The sequence below is a fragment of the Argentina anserina genome, chromosome 3 (assembly GCF_933775445.1).
Source record: "Argentina anserina chromosome 3, drPotAnse1.1, whole genome shotgun sequence".
Lineage (NCBI taxonomy): Eukaryota > Viridiplantae > Streptophyta > Magnoliopsida > Rosales > Rosaceae > Argentina > Argentina anserina.
The window spans coordinates 3,096,129-3,121,508 of record NC_065874.1 but is presented as its reverse complement, the minus strand read 5'-3'; the positions used below and the strand labels follow the sequence as shown (position 1 = coordinate 3,121,508).

General features: G+C 39.3%; 4 protein-coding genes and 1 non-coding gene across 6 annotated transcripts; 2 read left to right on the top strand and 3 right to left on the bottom strand.

Moving 5' to 3' along the window:
• Positions 1–244: 244 nt before the first annotated feature.
• Positions 245–2,389, bottom strand: LOC126788340 (50S ribosomal protein L34, chloroplastic). 2 transcript variants are annotated; one of them, XM_050514315.1, is made up of 3 exons: positions 2,137–2,389; positions 1,345–1,617; positions 245–359 (listed from the first exon to the last, which is right to left on the bottom strand). In XM_050514315.1, exons 1-2 carry the CDS (start codon positions 2,333–2,335, stop codon positions 1,361–1,363), a joined length of 456 nt encoding a protein of 151 aa, XP_050370272.1. In that variant the 5' UTR covers positions 2,336–2,389; the 3' UTR covers positions 245–359; positions 1,345–1,360. The 2 variants fall into 2 exon arrangements, with proteins under 2 accessions (XP_050370272.1, XP_050370271.1); XM_050514314.1 differs by lacking the exon at positions 245–359 and having other exon boundaries at positions 1,215–1,617; positions 2,137–2,388.
• A 151-nt stretch (positions 2,390–2,540) lies between these two features.
• TRNAA-UGC (transfer RNA alanine (anticodon UGC)) lies at positions 2,541–2,613 on the top strand. The gene has a single exon. It is a non-coding gene; the product is annotated as a tRNA-Ala (tRNA).
• Positions 2,614–15,400: 12,787 nt separating this feature from the next.
• On the top strand, positions 15,401–18,360 carry LOC126786631 (protein trichome birefringence-like 38). The gene is made up of 5 exons (XM_050512511.1): positions 15,401–15,827; positions 15,976–16,147; positions 17,352–17,527; positions 17,623–17,781; positions 17,873–18,360. The coding sequence occupies exons 1-5, from the start codon at positions 15,514–15,516 to the stop codon at positions 18,162–18,164; spliced, it is 1,113 nt and encodes a 370-aa protein (XP_050368468.1). The 5' UTR covers positions 15,401–15,513; the 3' UTR covers positions 18,165–18,360.
• A 69-nt stretch (positions 18,361–18,429) lies between these two features.
• LOC126786632 (uncharacterized) lies at positions 18,430–20,798 on the bottom strand. The gene is made up of 4 exons (XM_050512512.1): positions 20,488–20,798; positions 20,109–20,185; positions 19,715–19,826; positions 18,430–18,920 (listed from the first exon to the last, which is right to left on the bottom strand). Exons 1-4 carry the CDS (start codon positions 20,751–20,753, stop codon positions 18,791–18,793), a joined length of 585 nt encoding a protein of 194 aa, XP_050368469.1. The 5' UTR covers positions 20,754–20,798; the 3' UTR covers positions 18,430–18,790.
• Positions 20,799–21,438: 640 nt separating this feature from the next.
• Positions 21,439–24,973, bottom strand: LOC126786730 (protein CHUP1, chloroplastic). The gene is made up of 6 exons (XM_050512648.1): positions 23,693–24,973; positions 23,302–23,433; positions 23,037–23,218; positions 22,840–22,951; positions 21,789–21,926; positions 21,439–21,685 (listed from the first exon to the last, which is right to left on the bottom strand). Exons 1-6 carry the CDS (start codon positions 24,833–24,835, stop codon positions 21,554–21,556), a joined length of 1,839 nt encoding a protein of 612 aa, XP_050368605.1. The 5' UTR covers positions 24,836–24,973; the 3' UTR covers positions 21,439–21,553.
• Positions 24,974–25,380: the final 407 nt, after the last annotated feature.

The following is a 25,380-nucleotide window of genomic DNA, read 5'->3' as shown; positions in this document are numbered from 1 at the left end:
ATCTACGAGCTCTCAAACAACCGAATAACATAGCAGGCATAAGAGCCTTCATGTCTGACTACTCTTTTCATATCTATGAAGTATGCACTTCGTAAGCAGTTCTATATAATTCGGCCGTGAAGACACCTCTGCTTTTGTACCAGCATAATTGCTTAATTAAGTTTCAAAAGTTAATGAACTTCTACCTTGATATCCTAACACGCATAGTTTCACTTCCAGTCTTTCTAATCTAAAGTCTCAGGTAACAAAAAAATAAACAAAACAAAAGAAGTCATGCAGATCAGCATGCAACAAAACACAAAAGCTGGTTATTGTTTTGCAAAGGGGGCAGCTACTCTTATATTCCAGCAGCAAGTTACCTGATAAATGCAATCAAATGAGAGACTTTCTTTTTTTTGCTGAAAAATGATGCAGAAGAGGAGTCTTCGATCTCTATTGCTCCATGAAATGAAAATACAAAGGAGGGGACTAAAATCAATGCCTTCCAATTAATGTTCAACAAAAAAAAGGACCTCCTGATCCAAGAAAAAAAAATAACAAGCATGATGGGATACATGGTAATTAAAATCATATGAGAATCTACCTTAGATATAAGTATATGAAGGGCGAACAAAACAAATATTTGATAAATGAGAACTTGAGAAGAATTTTTTTTAATTTTTTTTAAGTGCAATGCAGTAGCTTGGTGAGGGACAAACATATCATATAAGGAAAAGTGTACAATGCAGTAGCTTGGTGAGGGACAAACATATGATGTCATAGTGAATCAGAATACGTGCCAGTATACAGTGGTTCACCCGATTATCCCTAAATACACTTTGTACTCTCTCCTGATCCCAAATACAAGTCAACAAACTAATGAGTCAGACCTCTACATTCACGTTGCTGAAACTTCTTTAAAATATCGATGCCCTAGAAGGTATCTATACCCATGGTATCAGGGTGTACTATCCGACTGCATAACTATTAAGTATCAACAAATACTGTATACAGGAAGATACAATAACTGCATGACCATTCCCTTTTCCATATTTATGCTTTTCACCCATTTATCCTTGGCGATGAAAACCCCATATTATATACCAGCGTATTTTCTAATGAAGTTTCGAAATCTGGCAGAAAAGATAGTGCCTGTCAAAAATGCATCTTCCATTTGTGTGCAAATACATTCAAGGCAATACTTGAGAACAAATTCATACAAAGAGCCAGCATAGTACAAGTAAAATGCATAACATTAGCCTTTCTAAACGAACAATACAGAAGACAGCAAGATAAAGAAGTTTGAGATTCTTCAAATTTCACAAGTATCAGCTATTAGACATCATTACATAAAACTGCATTTACCTAATTATACTCACAATTAGGCACGTTTTCCACTGTTGGGATTGGTCTTGGTGCAGAGCACCTTCCGCCCCTTGGCACGTCGGCGCTTCAACATTGCTCTGCCACTAGTGGTTCTCATGCGTCTGCGAAAGCCATGAGTTCTAGCCAGAGATTTCCGGGACCTGTTTCTCTTGGTTAGACACAGGGCAGCCTTCCCAGCCCTCACCACTAAGCCAGAGCCTCTTCTTCTTCCAACCCCAACATTAGAGCTCAAATCCAAACCCAAAGATAAACCTGCAATGAAAAAAAAAATTACAATGCTACATCAATTACAATTACACATCAAGTAATGTAGGTTTTATTGCTAGTCAGTTCAAGTTTCAGCAACCAAGTAATAGCAATGTTACTGTTACCAACATTATCATTGCTCGAATTTTGAGTGTTATCGTGTAACTTAACAAATGTTTCATTATGCTGTAGAGTTATCAGTTATGTTTTGAATACCTAACTAATAGCAATGTTAGTGTTACCAACATTAAGTTTTGATGAAGTAAATAGTTGCTTCACAAAGCAAAACTACTCCCATTTGAGCATATAAGCAAGAAATTTACATTCTTTAGTTCAAGAGATCAACTTTCATGAAGCTAAGTACCTAACAAGGCAATGTAGCCAACCAAATGATTCAACCAAGAGTGCCCATTACAAATTACACATAAAAATCCCACCTTTAACCACTGAACACAATCTTAAGCAAAATAAGCAAACACCCACATTTTAACAAATGAAAAAGGAGCTGAAAACAGAGTGAATTACCTGAAAAGGAAGAAGGGGAGGAGAGTGAAGCAGAGGAGGAGGAGGAGGGAATGAAGGAGCAGTGAAGCAGAGAAGAACGCGAGGGGGCCACGTTGACAGAGACAGAGGTTCTTCTTCCAGTGAGGAATGTGAGGGAAGCAGAAGTAGCGGGTCTAGGTGAAAGAGAAGGTGACCATGAAATTGCTGAGAGTGTAGCCATTCTATTCTTTCTTGGTTTCTCTGTTATCGCCAAACAAGACCAAAAGATGAGGTTTTTGCTTCTGCTCCTGCACCTTATCCAATGTGCCAAGAGCCTCAGACATATCGGGTTTGGATCGCCCAGCTTCAAACTTACTGACCCGGCCCACTTTTGTAATAACCTATATTAGAGTTAATTAAAGAAAGTCTAGTTGAAACTATCAACTGGGGATGTAGCTCAAATGGTAGAGCGCCCGCTTTGCATGCGGGAGGTACAGGGTTCGATCCCCTGCATCTCCAGTAATTTTTTTTGTTGCGGTTAAATCAGTTTTCCCACATAGGGATTGAAATGGATCTCCAAGGCTTGTGGGGTTCAAAGCGAGCATGTGAGATTTGGTGCTCAATAATTGAGAAATGGTAAGAGGTCAACGTTTTCAGGTCGATGGAAGTGGATTGAAACCCAGCTGGAGTTACATTACATCACTTGATGCAGCAGCTGCAACAAAACTAAATTATGAATCCAAATTCTGATACAAGTGTTGGGTGGTTGTGGTTGCACTGTGGGGGCATCCACTAGTTCTTGTTTCTCTAAAAGAACATGAATCACTTATAGCTCTAGGTGATCTTCCATATCTCTCCCAGGACTTTGAGAATGGAAAGGAAGCATATGTAGCCAATTCATCATTTTGATAAGAGTTTGTAGCTTTGTGAGAAAGGTGAGAAGCAATTGAAAAGGGAAGGGTGTGTGATGATGCAGACTAAACAGTAACATATCAGTTTTGGGTAATGAGCAATTAATCAAAAGGAAATCAGAGTGGGTCTCTGCCATCTCCTATATTCTGATCATTGCCGATGCTTGTAGCCCATCCAAGACTTCCATTTCGGACACAGTCTGATCCTCTGGACATTCCACTTAATTCTTGCAATCGCATTCTGCATGTGTGGGACGCAAAATGATGTAGCTAGATAGTAACATAGACGAAGTATCTTGCAAATCAGAAAAGAATCGAGGTGACCTAGAGACTAATCCTTACTTCTAAGGCTCTCTTTAGACTCATAATTAATCATTATTTGACACATTCAATGTGATAATGTGAAAGTATGCATTTTGAGCCTTTCCAATCAACAAATTAGTCATAGAAAAGGTGCTAGTAGGGTTTCCCTCTTACAACTTGTGCAAGCCAACTATTGGAATCCAATCAATTCAATCCATTATGAGCTAGTGTATTTGTATTGAATCCAATTGAAGTGTGTTCTCAAAGAGTCTCCAATTTGCTGAACCCCTCCCCCTTAAGCAAGTGGAATATAATCGTAGTCATCAATTAGTCAGGGGCCTAATTACTATTCTGAAATAGACACTGCGGTTTCTTTGTTGAAATCACAAACATAATCAAAGCATTTAAGCAAAAAGTGCATATATTAAAATCTCATCACCAAGTCTTTGAGAGCTTCATCATTATTCTGAAATAGACATTTGGGTTCGTTTGGTATCCGGAAAGGAAAGTAGTTCCTTTGGAATTCCCATGGGAAGGGAACTTAGAGTAGGAATTGAACTTTCATTTCTAGTGTTTGGTGACAAAAGGGAAGTTCGTAGAAAAAATGTGAAAAAACTTGTAATTCATAAAATAAAATAATATGGTGTGAGTAATAAATGCAAGGAATTTAGGAAGGAAGTTAGTTCCTTGGGGTTATGAGTGGAACCAACTTCCCCCTTATTTTCTCTTTTATTAGGAAATCACTTCCAAAGTTTCTGGTTACCAAACAAAGGAAATGAACAAACTTCCTTTCCTACTTCCTCAAATCTGTGAAACAAACATGGCCCAGGAATTCTTCCTTCTAAACACAGACAGATCAAAGCAGAAAAACACAAGCTGCTAGTCCCCACCCTTAACAGCTTTGGCATTAAATATCTATTTGGCACATTGGTTAGTAGAGTGAGATTGACGACTACAAGAAGAAGAAGAAGAACACCATGGAGGGTTTGGCATATATATCATGCATTTCCCAATCATTCTGTTTGATTTTTTCATCAGCTTTCTCAAGATAGGATCGTTAGAAACCCCACCATCATTGTCTCTGTGCCTTTGTTACAAGCCCTTTAAAGGGCAATTAGGCAGCCATTTTTGATCCAGTAATGCCTGGTCAGTACATGAGTGCCATTCTTTTAGGGTATTTTTCTTAGTTGTATTAATTAATTGATGGATCAATTGGGATTATGAGTGGAACCAACTAATGTAGAGGTAACCATCACCATGACCAGCCCCTTCATCATTCATTTTTTTGATAATGAAGATTCCAGCATCCAATCAGCTGGAAAACAAGATAGCATCGTTAGAAAATTGCAATTATGTATAATCTTAAAGTGGTGATGTTTATGCCTTCTTCTGATTCTTTGGCAAGTTAATATCAACCACAGCAAGGTTTAGAGTTTATTTTATTAAGTATTGTGATTCTAATAATGTAGAAATGTAGCTTTGCAAACACTCGATCTTTTTGCTCAGTTAAATACTTAGAACTTGCTGTATAAGTCAGAAAGTACTCTTGACTATATCAGACGAATGTTTTCGATTATTAGAATCATTCTTATATATGCTAAATATGCATGTGCTAAATGAGAATATTAAATTTTATAAATTGAGCGAGAATGAGCGAAAGCAATAACTTTCATCGTTTTAGATTTAGATAATTGTTGTTAAGAACTTTCGTGTTTTTTTATTTTGTAAGTGATTATATAGGTTATATTTTCACATGTCTGCTCAATATGTAGGTAGTGAAAGACGCAATTGGCCGGAATAAAACCAAATCAAAACATATGCCGACTTCAAAACCTTAGCTCACCCACTAGAAAAATGTACTAAAGCCTCCACTACTCTCTGCAGGGCACCTACCGTAAGCACAACAGCAAAAATACGTGCTTACCATAGTTGTGACACACTGAAACTGATCGAAGCACTTCTTTGTAGTGATGCTTTTGTTGCATTCATATATGGGATTCTAGAATGGAGTACGAACCTAACCTCAGATAATAGTAGAGGTCATGATCACAGTCATGGGGACCAAACCCAGGGTGGCCCCAAATGGGGGCTAAGCCTTTTGATCTCTTGTTAGAATGTTCACAGATTCGATTCTCAGCCAAGTACCCAGAACCAGAAGAGAAGGTGTTGTTGTAGTGGTGGCCCTTAATACAGTGAGTCTAAGTTCCTTTCAAGTGTTTAGGGATCCGATTTAGCTTGGCGCCATAATCTCATGCATAATCCCAATCAAATAAGCCAAACCAGTGGAACCAGTGAAGTGAAATGGTGAAAGTGGCTCAACAAAACACCTCACTTACGGCTACTTGACTATAGCAGACTGTGGAACCCATTCCTTTTGTTTCACTCCATTGGTGGTTTCCTTATTCTATGTGCTCCTGAAATCCATGGATAGCATGCACATCATTTCTTTTTGGTTTGTGACTTTTGGATGTCGAACACAGAAGAAGTTGGTTTTGAATTATATTCCCTCTAATTCTTTTGGTTTTGCATAAAGGAACTAGGGTTTGTTCACAGTGAGCGGGGTGTCTGAACACTCTTTAGTATCTGTGGCCTGGATTTTGTCGGAGGTCATATACAGAAGTAGATTTTGATTGCCATTCCGTTTGGTTGTGCAAGAAGAACTAGGCTTCACGGCATGCATGCATAGCAGTACAGTAATTATCTCATCAAAATAGGAACCACAGATAACAATCAGAAACACTTTTCCAATCTCTTTTAACTTGTTCTGCATTGTTGTCTTTCAATTGAATGGCATGTTGTCCCCAAGCTAACTGAGTAAGATGAAAGGTCATATCGATCATGGCACTATCATCAGTATCATGCCTGGTGAATTGTGCTTTTGCCTACGATTTATCAGACGAGAAAAGATCTGGCAATGATGTGTGAAGAATTAAGTTATTCCGGAGTGTTACCGACGATATCCTACGCTCAACTGTAATGATTCTAATTTCTGAGAGTGAAAATTGGTTTAACAACTCGCAATAATTCTTGATCAACTTACAGAGTTCAGAAAATGGAGCTTCTATTTGTATCTCTTAAAACAACACTTAAACCTCTAACTTTTTTCAAAATAGTATTGACTTTTTCAACATATATAAAATTACTAAAAAGACATAAGAGTTAAAAACAAAAAACAAAAAAACAAAAAAAATCTCAACATACATATTTTACAATTGCAAATATAAATGATTTTTATTCCGGGAGAATTAATATTCTACCATTATATGTTTCTTAGCCTTATAAGGTTTTATGTTAGAGATAGATTCGCATCTCTGTAATAGATTAAGACTCTGAATCATACGAGATTGTGGTTATGTAATGCATATATATAGGCCACATTATCAATTAATAAATGGTTATGTTCTGTTCCATTACGTTGTTATTATTCTTGTTTCGTTCCTCCTTAAACACGTTATCATGCACTTTGTTCTAAAGTGTCTGAGTGATGAGGCCACCACCAGAAATTTGAAACCCTAGCCCTGAAACCCTATGCTCCGGCAGCCTCATTCTTCTTGTCATTGCTGGAATTTTGAGCGTTTATGACAAATAGTTGTCGGAAAAAAAAACAGCAATCGAACCTACTATGGGCACTCAAAAATTTGATCTTGGCATCCATCTTCTTCTGCCTACGTCACCAGCAGCCAACGCCGCTCTCCTAGCACACACCAGCTAGACGTCGTCGCCCCATCTAGAATCATCACCGCATTGTTGTGACTCCCAGCCCAGCCCCGATGCCGTGATTCTCCACTCGGCCTCCCCGACGTCGACATCGCCTTACTTCCCACAAACCGTTGATCTGGTTTCCTCCGACGCCGAGCCCAGAACGAGAGCACATGTCATCGGCGATCGCGCAGCCTCAACAGACCTCCATTCGTCCATGCATCCCGCTGCATGCTTGCCCTGACGACACCTAGAGCCCAACCCGACCCTGACCCCGTAGCTCTTGCCATGTCCGTCAACGCCGACGCGATCCCGATCTCGACTCAGCCATCCTCAATGACGATCGTAGCATTGGACCGCAGACATCCGGTTCTCTACTCCGGCGCTAGCCTCGCATCCTCTGGAAGACAACGCAACCAACTCGACCCGTTTCTTTTAGGTCCGACCCGCTCGTCCAGTTTTCAACATCAGACCTGATTACGGGTTATAGGCCTCCTGCCAGCCCAACAGCTCATTTGGGCCTCAGCTCTTCCGAGCCCAATGGCCTATTGGCCCTATAACTCTATTTCCTTTTTTTTCTACTGATTTATTAAATCGTTTATTTGCACGTTTTCGTTTTCTAACTATGTTTCACGTGCTTGCATAGGAAAATTGATCACTCGTCATACTATGTGATGATATTCATGTCGAGATGGACGATATTTTTGTCATTTACACATGATTTCGATCGTATCCCCAAAAGATTTTAATGTCATCGGACGACTATCGAAAAGGAATTCATCAAGAAGTTTTTCTACATGAAGATATTTGAAGATTATCTCATTTTAATGCGATCTATTTGTCAGACCAACAAGTATGTTTTTCTTAAAATTGCTGTTTTTGAACATATATATATAAATTATCAAGCGCTATTAGCCTTCTTCATATCTCTTTTCCGGCCTTTTTTATAACCCCGATGAGACCAAAGAGAGACATGATTCCCCTCTTGGTCGATATTTTTCGTGTGACGATCATGTGGGAGTCACGTTATAATTTAAAGGGAAAAAATCGATTTCATGTGGTCGCCTGAGTGCACCGCTGTTTTGGGTGCAATCATGAGAATCGCTGATATGCATCGATTATTTTGTGACCATATACATCACAACCATTCTAATTCTGGTTTCATACTTGAATAGTTTCGATTATTCGAAACCTATATAACCCTCATTTCTTATAGATAGGTTTGTAAGTAGGCTCGAACCGCTCGTGTTTGACTCGTGTTCGGTTTGATTTTAGCCCGTTCGGCTCGAACTCGTAAAGCTAAATGAGTCAAACTTGAGCTCAATATTAAGCCCGACCTTGGAAATAAGCCGAGCTTGAATAACAAATATTCAGCTCGTTCGACTCGTTTAGCTCGCAAGCTAGCTTGAACTCGTTAAAAGTTCGGCTTGATTATTAAGCTTTGACTTAATAACTTTTATAATATATATAGTACAATTTTTATATGAGAAATAATATTAAACATGTATTATAAATAATAATTAAATGAAACCCTAATCTTATTGTACACTATATAAATAGTGTTTACTATGAGCCATAATTCAATCAATTTCATAAATTTTTCACCACCCCAAATGGTCAAACCCTAAAGAAACAAACAGTTCACATCATCAATTCCTCATAAAGCCACAAGCAGGTACTTTAATATTCCATTTCTTAATTCAAAGAGACTTTATATGATGCTATGATATCAAATTTTGAATTTTATTTTGAATTTTTTTATTTTAAAATATTAATTTCAAATGATTCAAGCCGGCCCGAGCCCAACTCGAGCTTTTTCAAGCTGAGCCAAACTTGAACATGAAGGAAAAAATCAAATTTTAGCTCGGCTCGAACTCGATCGAATAAAAATGAGCCAAACATGAACAACCCAGTACTCGGCTCGGCCCAGCCCATTTACACCCCTACTTATGGATGCGTCGTCATCGCGAATGTTATTTGAATGTTTGAGTTTTCTTAAACTCATGTCTATAAACGATAATCTCAAGGTCTACGTACTCATTTATTTGAGTTGAAATCCATTACTCTAAGCAGCACTATTTGTTCACAAAAGATCCCAAAAATAGTAAATGCTATAGGACACACTTAAAGTGATTCAATAAACGTTTATGACCTTGATGCATGCTCCACATCCGAGAAACACATGTCATTTTTGGCACATGTATCTATTTATATTGATGGAACTTTGGAGATGGAAACGTAACATTCTTCCATTCTCCAATAAGCAAAATTTTTTGAGCCTCAGACTAAGGCTCCGCCCGATCCGATATGCATGATTTTTATTACTACGGATTTTTGATTAGTCAATCTTTTTTGACTATATTTTCTAGTTACTATTTTTCAAGTATGAAGTTGGCATTGCCATATTTTTTGCTCGACTTTAGCTTTAGTCGTCTATTGGAATTGGAAGCTTGTTTGTGTTGTATTAAATATTGACATATTCAATAAAATTTCTCATATTCCTTGTTTACAAGATGATCTCGTGAGAATTTTTTTCGCTTTGACTTAACATGAATGGTCAATGTTTGCAACTCACATGGTTTTTAAATTTGACGTTTTTGGGTTACATGGGACCCTAATAGCACTACATTATGAATTTAGACCTTAAAATTTACAAAACGAACCTCGGAACGTCAAAATTGACGTCGTTTTTCCCGGTTACTGTTCCGGCGTTTCCGTAACGTTTTCCGGCATTTTTCCCGCCTTCCAGCTACTTGTCAGCGTTTCCGGCGCCACCATACGGTTCCTGCCGGTGTCCCATGTTGGTGTCCCTTGTCGGACCTGCAGCTCCGGCCGCCGCCAGCCGGTTTTCCGGCAATCGGCGCCGCCAGTTTCCTACGAGTTTTCCAGTGATTATTTCGTCGTTTCTCGTCATTTTTCCGACATATTTTCCGTAGTTTTTGCTGCCATATTTTCCCAGTCCAAATTTCATCTGGTTTTGAGTTATTTTGACATAGTTTTCCGGTTAATTTTCCGGTTTTCTCTAAGTCGTTTCATAGCTCTAACGAATTTATTATTATTGGTGACCACCCACACCAATTTGATGGTTTTTACCACCCTAATTTTTTGGTATTCAACTGCTCAAATACCATGTTTTTCCAACTTTTAAGTTGAAGAATGTACTTTTATTTCCATGTGATACATTCGATGAGATTGCACTTTGTTTCAATCTCCCCCCCCTCTTACAATATTCTACGGTGTATTGTCTAGAGAAGTTCATTGCGTCGTTGAATCTTTTAATTTTATTTTGAGAATGTCCCGCCATGAAATCGAGTGTCTTACTAATTGCGTAATCACCCACACTATTCTACGGGATAGGTAGTTTTTTTACGGATCTCGTGCGGAGATTGTGTTTTATATCTTCATGTCTTGCTCAATTTTTAAACGCCATACATGCCAATGATGAATTTTCATCTTGATATTTGTGTTGAGAATGGAGAGAAATAAATATGTCAGATTTCATTGACAGTAGCTTTGCTAGCCTACAGACATAGCTTTGCTTGCCTCCAGCAGTAGCTTTATGTAACTCAAGATTCTTTGAATTATGGATTCGGTTTTGCTGTCTTCTCGGTTTTGACATGATCATTTTTGGTCATTTTGAACGAGATATGATGATTACAGTTCTTTGAAATTCACATGATCATCTATTTTTCATGTTCACGACGCGATTGGAGGACCACCTCACCCGTGCTCCACATGGTGAGGCCGAGCCTGCCTCTTTCGGCGGCTCCATGGCATTCAGGGCGTCGATGACGGTATTTCCTCATTCACATGAGCTTATGATGCCTCCCATGTTTTCTAATACCTCCAGGACAATCTCTGATGCCCATCGCTTATTTTGCAAAGCTTATTCTCTTGCTAGATTTCAAGAAAGTCCTTATTTGCTAAGGCTCTAACCGAGAACATTTCATTCTTACAAAGTATTTAAGGTGACATTAGTAGACCATATCCAACCGAATGCGGACATTTTCTGGTATTTTTATGATATAAGTTAAGAGCATCGACGCGTTAGTCACACGTCTGTTTGCTTTCCACATTGAACATTGCATTTGCTAAAGTTTTTAGCTATGATCATCATACTAAAGGCTCACCACCCTTCCCATCCTATAAAATCTATTCAATTGAATACTGATGGAGCGTTCACCTCCAAGACTTTTGATGATTTCGTTTTGCATATCTATTGGGATCGTCGTTGAATATATTAATCCTCATGTTCATTCAATGCACGATCTAGTAGAGCTCAGACTTGGTTATGAGTACTAACCTGCCGATTTTTGCATGGGGATATGTATTGATGTTGCATTCAGCGACACTTATTCGTTTTAGACTCACAACTTGCCAAACATTTAGTGCGTACCAGACGGTTACTGGATACGATCCCAACATTCTTTTCATTAACGCCTATTTGGTTAAGTTGTTTATGTGCCTCTATTGTAGTAATCTCACTGGGTCTACTTGAAACACTTAAGTATTTTGGTTGGTTATGCTTTATGAATCACCAACACTTATCTGTTATTTCCAATCTACAACCGTAGATCTCTATCCTGTGATATCCGCAGATTGTCACTTTGATGAGACATACTTCCCGTCATTAAGGGGAGATATGGAATGCTCTCATTCCGGTTTTAACGCCAGGAATTGACATGGTGTGGCACTATGTCTCATTAAGATCTCAAACTACTCCAAGTGAGCAAAAGTGCAACGCGTTATCGACCTCCAAAAATTTAAATATTCGATGCTCAATGACTTTACCGATATTGCGAAAGTGACGAGATCGCACATAAATGATGTGATGTGCCAGTAAGGTTGAAACTCTCAGTATATAGGAGAATTCCATATGACCTGGTCCTAGCACCGTTGGCACCATCCCTAACAGTGTGAAGGAAGCCGGCGATGACACCATTGTACGTTGTGGTGTTGTCGGCGCCCGTGGTATTGTACCACAAAACAAGGGCGACAAACGCAAAGATGGACTAGTAAGGGTCATAGCTTCGGTCTTGGCTCCTACCTAGATGAGGGAGAGACCATTTATTCTCTGGAATCAAAAACTAGAAAGAAGTGAGGTGCGTAGGCACAAGTATTTCGCCCATCATCAAGGGATATTCTCTAAACATGTGTATCAACTAAGTTTATGTGGGACGCTACAGACTCCTTTTGTTGATGTTAGAGAAGAATATAAATCTTTCAATTTGATCGTATAAGCGCGCGTATGTTAATGGATTGATTTCCCATGATTGATGATGTATTCGTTTATGCTCTTATTCCGTTGTAAAGTATCAACGATGAAAAGAATCAATACAGGCTGAACTAGACTTGTTATATTAGTCATTGTTCGTAAGTGTAATGAGAAAGATGAAGTTATGCGATATTTGCAGGACTTATGGCGCAAAGATTGTCTCATTATCTTAGTATTGACTACAATGAGTTATATTCTCTCGTTATGGACATAATTATTTTCTGCTACTTAATCAGTAGTAGTGTCCATGAAAACTGATTTGCAGCATATAATAGTGGTCATAGAATATCTGTAAAGGGATCTTGACACAGATATGAAAATGCCCTAGGGACCTTACTTGCTTGATTAAATGCCTCCAGACCTTATGTAATCAGATTGAGACGTTCGAGAGAACGTAGTACAATCGGTTGCAAAAACTCATACCCATATGTGTTCATATGAAAGCTGATTCTTGATTCTCGATTCCGTCTAAGTAAAGATAATGAAGAGACTCAATGAGCTATGGATTCATATATGTAAGTATTGTTGGGACACTATTGATTTCATTATGATGTGATTAAATATGCGTCTATGCATCGCCATTGGACTTGCATTGCTCATTTTACATGGATTTAATTCTACACTTAGTGAACCAACACAAATCCTATCCACACCAACGCCGCCAGCAACTCTAACAACATCAACGTACGCCTTGGTGTAGCAATCGACACTGGTAGTGTAGAGGATGCGTACGGTTCCGTCTCGAACCAAAATCAGTCATTCATTGGTCTACTCCCCCATTCTATTATTAAAAACACATTGAATGTGACAAATCAGAATATATCCAGTCTCATAGGTCAACTTCACTGAGACGTACAGAACAGCTCGCTCAATGAAATATGGTAAATTTAGTACCATTGGAAAGATCTATGTGTCTACTTTCCAGGGACATCAACCATTTATTCATAACTATCGTATTGAGTGAGTTATGGACGTTTTAGCAAAGTAGGACAATTCTGTCCAAAAATTTACAAGTCAGTCAACTTTGATAGAGCACTGTGAACTGCTCCGGTCGAGTTAGGTTGTGAACTTTATGTCATTGGAAATCCACATGTGTCTACTTTCCAGAACATTTTACGGTTTGCTGATACCTATTATGACGAAGAAGTTATGGCCATTTAAGTGAGTGAAGGTCATTCTACCTGAGAAACTGATTTTCATTGCAAACTCTTACTTTGAGTTGTTATGCAATCTTGTTTTCTAAGATCTAAATTTGGCTATGTATAACATGTATGATCTAAGGATGTGTGGCGGGATTAATGATTAATCATTAGCCCAATACTACTTTTGAGAAACATGTAATGAACGTTGTATACATTATACTTCGTACTCCATGATTATGGCACTAATCAGGGGGAGTTGTTTCGCAGACTTCAGAGGGAGTCTACCTCACATGATGTTATCAAATGTAGACGGTGTGTTGTACTCTTTTTCCCTTCGATCAAGCTTTTGTTTTTCACCCAAGAGATTTTTATTTTGTTTGACAAGGTTTTTACCGAAGCAACGATGTGTGCACAATGCAACCTAGGCATGCGACACAAGGGGGAGATAGGTTTTTACCGAAGCAACGATGTGTGCACCATGCAACCTAGGCATTCTACCCTTGTGTGTGTCTTAACCTTATTAGGTTTCCTGTTAGAGATAGATTGCATCTCTGTAATATATTAGGATTCTGAATCCTACGGGATTGTGGTTATGTAATGCCTATATATAGGCCCCATTATCAATCAATAAACGGTTACATTATGTTCCATTACCTTGTTATTACTCTCGTTTCGTTCCTCAAACAATTTTTTCTTTTTTCGTCAGATGTCTTATTTCTACTTTTTTATTGTTAAAAAATTACAATAAATAACATTATCAACCTTCATGTATCAATTGAAAAGTTATAGGAGTTTTGATAAACTTCGTTTAGGATCTGAGGGAGAAAAATTGTTCAATATATTGATGTTTGAATTTTTCATGTTGATTTTTATATTTGGTGAGTTCTAAATCAATTAATGAAAAAAAAAGAACATTATTAATTATAAATTTAGAAATAAAAGAGAAAATTAATTTGAGATGGATTTTGTAATTATTAAGTTTTTTTTCGAGTTGTCTATACTAATTTAATATTAGAATTAGAAATAAATTAATAGATAATAGTTTGATTAGATATATAATAATGATATATGAAATATGGGCATTTTCGGAAAACTAAAGAGGTCTAAATAACATTTTAAGTATTTGTAAAAATAAAATTGAGGTTTATTAAGTAAGGAGATCTAAATACTATTTTTAGAGGTATAAATAGAACCTCCCTTCATAAAATTGGGTAAAGGAATTGAAATCGCACAAATGACATGGATGGTACTAAACTACAGAGTTAAGAAATTAAGTACTGTGTTGGCATACCGTTTAATTTTAATGGGGGCTTATTACACCTAATGTTTGCTTCATTTTGTTGTAAGAAATCTCAAATTATAATATCTCATCCTTGATATCGTAGGATAATATACCTCTAAATTATAATTTAGTAGCAAGCATCCAATTTAAATCTTACATATAATGACCGATATTATATAATGCAGCTGCTAAAACACATCAATCATGTATCTAATAATACAACAATGATTTCCTTTTGTTCTATGTGCTAATGTGTAAAGAATAAAAGTTTGATTGTCAATTGCGAGCATAAAAATTAGCAAGACATTGGACCCAAACAGCAGGAACACCAACAATTATATCTAACCCTCCGTTTTATGCACTGGAATTCTAGAAATATAGACACGGATCCCTCAATATAGACAGATTCCTCCAATTTTTATATGAAATTGAGGCGAACACATGATTTAACCATGCATGTGATGGGAAATTTTCAACTTGAGCTGTATTCCCACTACAAACCATTTCAGTCAACACAGCCTCATATGCCCGTGACATGAAGAACAATTAGACTAAACTTAGTACAATTGTTATAAATGAATTCGCCCCATTTTTAATTTTTTATCATTGTACATTAAAGTTTCAACCCTCAAGTTCTTCATCCTACTATCTCTGATTCCTTTAACTTTTCCCTACTCATTTGAGTCATTTCACAAACCTTGTGAACCGCCGAAGCCAAACCCCTCTCTCCCTCCTTTTACTATAAAACCCCCCTTCATTTCCCTCACTCTCACATAAAGCAGCTATACTCAGGAACCAAAATCCAAAATGGATTTTAGGCTCCAAGTTCTGCTCCTCACATTTCTTCAAGCTCTATTCTTGTTTTCTCAGGAAGCAGCATCAGCTGGCCACCATGGAAGTACTGTAGGACACCATGGAAGCCCTTTGAAACGAGTTAGAAAGCAAGTTACCAGCTGCAATTTGTTCCAAGGCAATTGGGCGTTCGACCCTTCCTGGAATCCCATATACGACTCCTCAACCTGTCCTTTCATTGATGCCGAGTTCGACTGCATAAAGTATGGAAGGCCGGACAAGCAGTTCCTCAAGTATGCATGGAAACCCGACTCATGTAACTTGCCAAGGTACTTCTTCTAAGTTCTAACTCTCCGGGGTTTCGGCTCTATGTCTATACTTCATTGCAATACATTAATTGAGCATGACATGAATAAGCCTCCTAGCTAAACCAGATTCTGGAATAACCAATGCGTTGTTTGTTGATATTGTATGCAGGTTTGATGGGGGTGATTTTCTGAAGAGATGGATGGGGAAGAAGATAATGTTCGTGGGGGACTCACTGAGTCTGAACATGTGGGAATCGTTGTCGTGTATGATACATGCGTCGGTGCCAAGTGCCAAGTACACTTTTGTGAGGAGAGACCCGATATCATCTGTGAATTTTCAGGTACTATTATTTTTAGACCGTGAACCTTTTCTTCTGTCAAATTCTTTTGCTGCATGACTGCATCTTTGTCCCTTTGCAATTATTTTCTCACCTCTATGTTTTTTTAATCTTCCTTTGTCTCTTTATCCAACATGTTATGCTGCTCTGTTTTTCATTTTCGCTAGTTTTCTTTTCCGTAGAAGATCGAGTTCCCCTCCATACTTTGCAGCTTTCACCGTTTTCATGCATTATTATCTAGCATGGGGTCGAAGATCAATAAAAGTGTTGTTTAAAAAAATAAAAAGGGTAAAATGAATGATCGACTTTTCCTTCGAAATAAATTTTGAGGATGACAGACTTTGACGTTTTCATTTACCTATATAGTCTTTCATTGAGACATTGAGTCGACTTAGTCTCGAGGTACTATTCTCGAGACTACCTCGAGACTGTAGGTAAAACTCAATAAGTAGTTCTTGCTTACTTGTAAGTCGTTGATTTACACAGAAAACAAAGAATTCAGTTAGGCAGGAACAAGAGGCTTACAGATTTGTGATGTTGGATATATGATTCGTTTCCACGTAGATCTTTTAAAGGCATGGACGTTTACAGGCTGTGTTGAACAACCACTGGGAGTCATATGTGGGCCGTCGTCGGCCGGTCTTCTTCAATCATTTATCCCCCAAAACCGTTGTTTAAGCAACATCACTCGTAGCTTAGAAAACAAGCATGTGGAGTAGTTTCTACCTAAACATTATATACGAGTTTTATAAGTGGTCCGCTGGTTTACTTCGTTTGACATGTTATGTTGTTATATCGATTTAGCTATTCATATAGAGAATTAGGGAGAAAACCATATGTTATCAGATCGATCTGGTTATTCAGATTGAGTAGTCAGGAGGGAGGATGACCTGTTAAACTTGGCCTAATTAAACACATAGGCTTCTGTTTTCTGGGGCATGGATTTATGAATTGGACCAAACTAGGGAACACTTCTAGCTTGAGGGTGGGCGGCTTGTGGTGATAACCCTCGAAAAAAAGTATTCGATCAGCGGCGACATATCATTCTCCACGTGAAAGTTGGTACAAGTTGTGCAACATTATACTGGTGTCCACTTCTGCTTGAATAGCAACCATATATTCCATTAAGTATCAAGCTCTTAATCTTATTATGTAGTTGTTTGAATAATACACCGTATTTATGTTTAGTTTGACTGATTTTCTACAGGACTATGGAGTGACATTGTCTCTGTTCCGCACGCCGTATCTTGTAGATATAGTCAGAGGAGACGCCGGCCGCGTGTTGAAGCTCGACTCCATTGAGGCCGGGAAGTACTGGAAAGACATGGACATGTTGATTTTCAACTCATGGCATTGGTGGACTCATACCGGAAACGATCAGCCGTATGTTTCCGAGATAACTGTTTTACGCGTCTAATGTCTACAACTATGTGTCTAATCTCTCTAACGGATGTGTCTTTAATGTATACTTTCCGCAGATTTGATTATTTTCAGGACGGGACAAACTTGTACAAAGAGATGGATCGTTTGACAGCATATTACAAGGGGCTTTCTACTTGGGCAAAATGGGTTGACACGAATGTTGATGCTTCTAAGACCAAAGTTTTCTTTCAAGGGATTTCTCCTACTCATTACCAGTAAGTGCCCGAAAGAATCTTACTTGCAATCGTTGTACTCAAGCTCATGCTCATATTCCAGTTAAAAATGCTAACTGTTTGATTGAACCAGGGGCCGGGAATGGAATTCCCCGAAGAAGAATTGCCAGGGAGAACTTGAGCCACTAATCGGATCAGCATACCCAGCAGGGGAACCTCCAGAAGCTGGTGTTTTAAGTAAGGTGTTGAGTACAATTAGGACTCCAGTTTATTTGCTCGATATTACGACACTTTCACAGTTAAGGAAGGATGCTCATCCGTCAACATATAACAGCGACCATTCAGGCAACGATTGCAGCCACTGGTGTCTGCCTGGGTTGCCTGATACATGGAACCAACTCTTATATGCAGCACTCATCATGTGAAACACTGAGCAACTATAGTAACCAGTCCTAGTATACCTTTGTTTATATACATTGCTTGTGTATTGAAGGGGGTTCAGATTTCAGATTCACTTAGATTGGTATACAATAAGATGGCAAACTCAATTGTAAGGAAATGTTATTTAACTAGAAGAAGGATGTATTGGAGTTAAGACAAAGAAGGAGACTGTTTGGGGGATCACATAATGTAAGAACTTAGTACCGTTAACTGGAATACCCTGTAATGAAAGAAATGTAGGTGTGGAAATTACCAGAATTGTGCTCAACGTCTTCCATTTCCAACTTATTGAAAACAAAGCAAGCCGCAGGCCCAACTTTAAAAATGCATCAGACATCAAACAAGTACAGTACTCATTAGCGTACCTACATATTGGCATGTACATACAATCATCGTCAGAGCTGCTTCAGTATAGTAACTACAACTCATCAGATAAGTTTCAACAGATCATTTGCACAATCTCTTGCAATTATCATCAAACTACCAAGTGCCAGTTCCAACACATGAGGAGAAGACAGTTCTGACTTCTGAAACATATCTTGAACAGTGCAGACATCCCACTCATTGTTGAAGATAACTAATTATCAGCAGGTGGGTGAAACTACTCAAGCTAGTAACCAATATAAACTGCTGCATTAACTATATAACAGTCATCATTTTTATCTCCCATATCTTCAACAACCACGCCACTTGAGCAGATGAGTCCACCATCAACAACTTCAACATTCAAAATTTTCCCACTGGAATTAAAGTTTAGTCAGAAGTGTAGAGAGTATATTCCAGAAAGAAGGTAAGGTGCTTAGAGTGAGTTTCAACATCATTGCATCATAAAACAGAAGAACTTTAGAAAGAGGGGTTACACGGTTATACCACAGTTGAAGTTTACCTGGTCCAAGTGTTCACAACATTCTCGCATCATAAAGAAGAAAAAAGCATTAAAACACTGGAGGGAATCCCAGACAATCTGTTGATCTATTTACTATCTCATTGTTTACTAGGGGAAGCTGTCAAGGATTACTAAATATGTTATACTCATCAGTTATCACCAATTCAAGGTTTTCCTAAGAAAGAAGGTATACACATTTACTAGAGTACCAGAGCAAGTCAACATTCACATTCAATTAGCGAATCGTTGATATATTACTCAATCTTCTATTAAAGAAAGCTTAACAGTCAAATTGCTGGGCAAGCAAAAGATGTGTTACACCAAGAAGCTTGCTCCTTTGGTGAAGATATTCAATCACCTTCAAAGGAAAAAAGTTATTTTAAGATATTCAACACAAGTACTAGATGCAGTTTCAAGCTCTAAACAAAGTTCTTATCAAACAGGGAACATTAGTACCAGCTACTGCAGAATTTCAAAACTATAATTCTACAGCAGCACAACAAACACAGATCATATTCACTGATTCCACACAAACGACATATGTGATTAATCTGGATATCCAGAATGATGTCAATACCACCTTAGGGCACAATATAGTATAGGATTTGATTAAGTTGTAGATGTTTCAGCAAATGGAAGTTCACTTACTAAGGAAATACAGTTTTGACCTTCTCCACATCAAGTGACTGTTGTAGTATATGGGGCACTCCCAACTTGATTTGTAGTTTCATCTCCCCAGATGTAACACCCGGTATAGACCCTGCAGAAATCGCTTATTATGACTAGTACCAATAACAAACTCATAAGGATCATCAAATGAGGTGATTAAGCTTTCCTGTCCATCTATTGATCTATTCTGATTATCTAAACTCAAAACCTGACACAACCAACCCGAATCTGAATCCACTAATAAATAAATAAATACATGAATTCACAAAACCAAAGTTCGACAGTAAGACCATCAGTCAAGGCATTAACGAATCAATCTTAATGCTAACAGCTTAGTTCATGACTGAGGAGATTCTAAAAAGACAATCTTTACCTCTTCGAAAAGCAGGGATCGAATTGGAAGTGATGGCATCTCTACAAGCCCGCATCGCTGCAGACGTAACATCTTGCCTGTTTCACCACACAATTCATCAAACTCACTATTAGCAAATTACCATCTTCAACACAAATCACCAATCTTTAATCACCAAAATTCACTACACAAAACACTCTCAAGTGGGCAATCATCAAATGTATTCTAGCATCAAAGTACATATATTTTATCATCAAAACTACACGAAACACTCAAATGGCAATCATCAAATGTGTTCTATCATAAACGTACATATCTCTAATGATCAGAACCCAACTGGGTAATCATCAAATAGTGAAAGAAAGCGAGAACAGGGTCAACAGGGAAGAAGGAAGCTCACCCATGCTGGTCATAGCCCACACCCATCTCAACAAACAAGAGCTTCATAGCTTGAGCTGAACCGCAGGTCTCAGTTTTCTGGGCTTCCATGGAAGTCGATGCGGCTATGACGTGGCGTGAGAATCGAGTGGTTCGAACAGAGAACTGGTTTGGGATTAAAGTGACAAGTGAGTGTGAAGAAACTGCTGGGTTATTCTTAATAGTTTGAGAAGTAAAAGAAACAAATGAAGAAGAAAGTGGGAGATTTAGGAACAAGCAGGCCGTCATTTTCCTTGTTTGCCTAGAATACCTTTACCTTTGTGTTGCCCAGATACTACTAATGGGTCTCAACTCTCAACCGGGCAAACCGGCCCTTTCGAAAATGTTTTGTTTTCTTGATCTTATTTTAAGTCATGACTAAACTGACGGATACTCCAAGCTACAATAAAATTGATTAATTGAACATGTAGTTGAGCTTTACATCCCTTTCGGATTTAGTTGGGGCTTAGGCACATTCTCAAAACAAAACAAAAAAAAAGGTGCTTAGGCTAAGGCGTCAAAGAGAGTATAGAATTGACTAATTGAGTTAAACATTAGACTGAAATATGTGCGAGTAGTCGGGACGAGTGTTCTTAGCTTATCAACCTCTTGCCTAAATTGGATACATGAATATGGAGGAAGACTGTCCATCACAATAACACCGGTCACCGGTCATGTATACTTGAAATTATTGCAATGGCAGAAGCCTACAATGACGATAGATGCTACTGATGAAAGAGGGTGAAAGCAAAGGTTGAATCTTATGCATGGTTTTTTTGACAAGAGAATACCCAAGTTGTAGAATAGTTCCTTATAGAAGTTACAAGCTAGTACACGTGTTCGGTTCGGAATTTGACTTCCGGCGAATAACATGTTAGCAGTTCTGTGATGAAATGGTGCGATGAGGAACATTTCCGAGTAGGGGATGAGCCGGTGAATAAATATGAATGCATTATGGCATGGCCGCTGCCGTTGTATTCACAAACAGGATGTTCTATCTTTACAACAAAAACTCAGAGCAATTTCTGAAGCTGAGGGTGCTACAGAGATTAGCATGGTGTCGTCGACTTGCATACAAATTTCTGCTGTTGCTGGTTTTGGCATTGTACATGGCATGATCTCACTTTATCTCTCAATACCTGAAACGCTCTCATTGTTTCGGCATCGAATCCACCAGCAAACTACACAGAACGTTAACCATGTCATTATTCCATCAGCTAATAAGAGAGCGATTTTACTGCAGAAGTTAAAAACATGCTAGAGTGATTGAAGTGAGTAGCTTACCTGATGCACACGGAAGGCAAAGCGAACCCCTTGAACTATCAGCTCTTCTTCTTCAGGGCCACCGCCACCTACTATTTCAAGCTCCGCAGAGACTCTCTTCATATACTTCATCGCCAATTTTACAGATGCCAGCTTGATCTGGGAAGAGTTAAACACACCATTGTCAGAACATTAACAAGTTACCTAACACTCAGGATACCACCAAGTACCAAATACATTCATATTTTCTAGTTGTGAAGCATTGTTTTCTTTCTACAAAGAAATCTTCAATTAGCATCTTCACCAGAAAAAAAAACAAACATTTCAATAATTTAATTGTTAGAAATTGGACGTATAGAAGCGCGGTTTTAACTTCTTCATCTTTCTGCTGCTCTATAATTTTAATGTAGTTGTGCACAGCACAGCACTAGTAAGAAACATCAACAGTGAATTGAAAAGATATCATAAAGTTGTGATTAACTTCAATAAGTTTCACAAGTTCTTATTAATGTATTCAACTTTATGGCTTTTCCAGATTAAGCATCTTTGCACTAGCAATATATATTTGCCTACCTATATATATCGACAAGATATGAACTTTATAAAGTCAAGCTAGAGAATCTTACTTGCATCCTTACTTTGGAAAACTCCAAAATCAAACGCAAAGACAAACACATACTATATAAAAGAGGTAGTAGTTCACATGTGCACAACTGCACATGCAAGCGTGGGAATAGAAAATCTAAGAAATCTAACCCCTCCTTTTGTCATATTGTTAATTCCCAAGCTAGATTATACATAGCAGACCGTGTCCTAAGTTTTTCCCTACTATCTTTTCCAAGATCTACAAGCAAGTGATGAGTATAGAGGGGACCAGTTAATTAAATCCACAGGACCAAAATCCAATAAACCAGAGGTGGATGACTATGTGACTCATGGGGTATGATGGCATAAAAATGAATTCAATGCTCTTCTACAATGAACTGTTATCTCAGGTGAGAAAATATGAGTAAAATTTTCAACCATTCAGGTTTCTGAAGCACAAACACAGAAAATGGAGGCAATAAGTTACCTGGCTTACGAACTCAGTATCCAGCATCCAATTAGTAGGAATCTGGTATACTTTGTATCTCTTCGTTGCGGATTCTCTCATCCTCGAAAGGTTGTAAACACCATGCTCCAATCTGTAACAATTGTACCAGCAATGTTACTACATCATACTAAAAGAGTGCATTAATTTGTAAAGAGGAAATCAAAAAATGCACTTACTTTTCAAGCAAAGCCTGCATCTTCTTAAGGGTTGGACCGCAGGGCTGGCGCGAATGATCAGGGAACGAAGAAGCCTCTGTTTGGAGCTTCTTGAGATCGCAATAGCCGAATGCTGCCTCACGTAGAGCATCGGCCTTCTGCTCCGGCCAATCAAAATGCTTAAGCACAGCTCTTTCATCCACCTATAAAAATCAAAATCAAATCCACATTAGCCTCAATACGAGTCGTAAGAACAATTCTCGAATGAGGGAAATGAAATGGTTACCAAATAAGAGAGCTCATCATCCAGCCATTTGACGAAAGGCACCACATCGTTAATGTCTGTAAACGCGGCATTCTCGACTTCTTTGATCAAAAACCTTATGAAATCTCCCTGCGTTTCTACATCGGTTTTGATCTGCAAAACACCAAATCAAACAGAGTCAAAGAGTGAACATTTGCCACTGACATGCATCATAATTACGCCTTTTTTTTTTGCTTTGAAAAATCTCAAAATCAAATTCGAATCTACGTACTGTCTTATCTGACAAGCAAACGCAATATAATCCAAGGGAAAAGGTGATCATGACAAGTGGGCCGGGCCATCTTTCTCACTGGCACTAACACCAGTGGCAAAACAGTAATTATACTTTCAAAACCGAGTACCGGAAACTTACAGCGAGCAAGTGAGCAGACCGGTTCTCAATCTCTCCGATCATATCACGGGCATTAGCCGTTGCCGGTGCGTCGGAACCTCCATTACCGGAGTCTCTCCTCGAGTCCCTCCTCATCAGCGAGTGATAAAACTCCACGACCTCCGGCACTCGCCTCACTTTCTCCGTCACCGTCCTCCTCCCCTTCGGCGGCGGCGGAGGAGGAGGAGGCGCCGAACGCGACGGCGGTGGCGGAGGTAGAGGTGCTGCTTTCGCCTGACTCGGCGGCGGCGGTGGCGGGGGTGGAATGGCTTGCTCTCCTGTTGATGAACCGGAGGTTGACGACGACGACGACGGTCTCGGTGGAGGTTTCGGAACCCTAGGGATGCGAGATCTGAGAGTAGTGGACAGAGTCGACTCGGCGAAATCCTCCGAGTTAGACCTGGAGTGTGATCTAGGGATTTCAATCTCGACCTCCCCTCTCTTCGAATCGGAGCGTTCCAGCTTTAGCTGACTCTCAGTACATTTCACTCCCTTCTTCAAATTCTTAATAAGATTCGACCTAACAGAAACCTCCATCAGCCCCTGAAATCTCTGCGATGACGACAGCATCAACTCGTCGCTCTCTATCATCCGATCCGACGCCGTTTTCTTCATCTCCGAAATCTCCGTCTCAATCGCCTTCATTTTCGCCTCCATTACCTCCACCTTTCTCTCGCTCTCCTCCAGCGAAGCCCTGAACGCCTCCGCCTCGCTCCTCAGCTTCATATTATCCATCTCCAACGCCTCGACCGTTCTAGAAACCCTCGCAATCTCCTCGTCTTTGTTGAAGATCTCGTTCTCCAGCACCGGAACAATCGCCACCGACTCCTTCAGCAGCTTGTGCTCTAGCAGCTCCGTCTTGAGCCTCGACTCCCGCTCCCGGAGCTCCTCCACCAGCCGGAGCAGCTCCGCCACGTCCGGCGGCTTCGGCTGGACCTGCGCGGAGGAGCGCGGGAAGTAGACGCCGAAGGAGCGGGAGAACACCGCCTTCTGCGACGACTTCCCCGAGCTTACAGACGGCGACGGCGGCTTCGGTGGCGGCGGCTGTGGCTCTGGCTTAGTACTACGCGCTGGGGATGGGGACTTCTGTAGCCCCATCGTTACTCTCACTTTCCCAGCTACCATTGCTAAACTAAGACTAAGAAAGTAAGAAACTCTCCCTAGCTATGAAACTATGGAGTCGTCTCTGTAGCCCTAATGGAGTGGGGCTTTAGCTCAACACTGTAACTTGAACTTTGCGAACAGAAAAAAGAAAGGTTTAAAATTTATGGGAGAAATTAAAAAAATTATATGAGTAATTTTGGAGAGAAATTAAATGAGGAGAGAGGGAAGATGTGCACAATTTTCGAGGAACGGTCTTCTTCTTTTCTGAGGATCCAATTTTTGGGAGAGCGAGGGAATCCACGCGCGGGGGTGGAGGGTAAATATTTGAAAATCGGGAGAGGGAGAGCGGGGGCGCGTTGGACGAAGAGGCGCGTGGAAGTTGGTCCTGGTTGGGTTTTTGGTTTGGTGATCGAACTGAATATAGAAACTAGAAAGGTGCTTGTAACGGTCGGCTTGGTTTTTAGGGTTTTAAACTCGCGTGTGTCCTTAGATATTGACTGGGTTTGTTTGATGGGAGAAGTCAATGGGTGTTGGAGTTGAGTGGAATTCATTATGGTAATTATTTG

Bases quoted from the DNA above. Each gene is read 5' to 3' on its own strand.
- LOC126788340 (XM_050514315.1), bottom strand. From the start codon at position 2,335: ATGGCTACACTCTCAGCAATTTCATGGTCACCTTCTCTTTCACCTAGA. The intron at 1,618-2,136 runs GTAATTCACTCT...TTTTCATTGCAG, and splicing joins CTCCCCTTCTTCCTTTTCAG to GTTTATCTTTGGGTTTGGAT.
- LOC126786631 (XM_050512511.1), top strand. From the start codon at position 15,514: ATGGATTTTAGGCTCCAAGTTCTGCTCCTCACATTTCTTCAAGCTCTA. The intron at 15,828-15,975 runs GTACTTCTTCTA...TATTGTATGCAG, and splicing joins GACTCATGTAACTTGCCAAG to GTTTGATGGGGGTGATTTTC. The intron at 17,528-17,622 runs GTATGTTTCCGA...TACTTTCCGCAG, and splicing joins CATACCGGAAACGATCAGCC to ATTTGATTATTTTCAGGACG.
- LOC126786632 (XM_050512512.1), bottom strand. From the start codon at position 20,753: ATGACGGCCTGCTTGTTCCTAAATCTCCCACTTTCTTCTTCATTTGTT. The intron at 20,186-20,487 runs GTGAGCTTCCTT...GTGGTGAAACAG, and splicing joins GTGGGCTATGACCAGCATGG to GCAAGATGTTACGTCTGCAG. The intron at 19,827-20,108 runs GTAAAGATTGTC...CGATTTCTGCAG, and splicing joins GATCCCTGCTTTTCGAAGAG to GGTCTATACCGGGTGTTACA.
- LOC126786730 (XM_050512648.1), bottom strand. From the start codon at position 24,835: ATGGTAGCTGGGAAAGTGAGAGTAACGATGGGGCTACAGAAGTCCCCA. The intron at 22,952-23,036 runs GTAAGTGCATTT...CAATTGTTACAG, and splicing joins ATGCAGGCTTTGCTTGAAAA to ATTGGAGCATGGTGTTTACA. The intron at 21,686-21,788 runs GTAAGCTACTCA...CGTTCTGTGTAG, and splicing joins TTGCCTTCCGTGTGCATCAG to TTTGCTGGTGGATTCGATGC.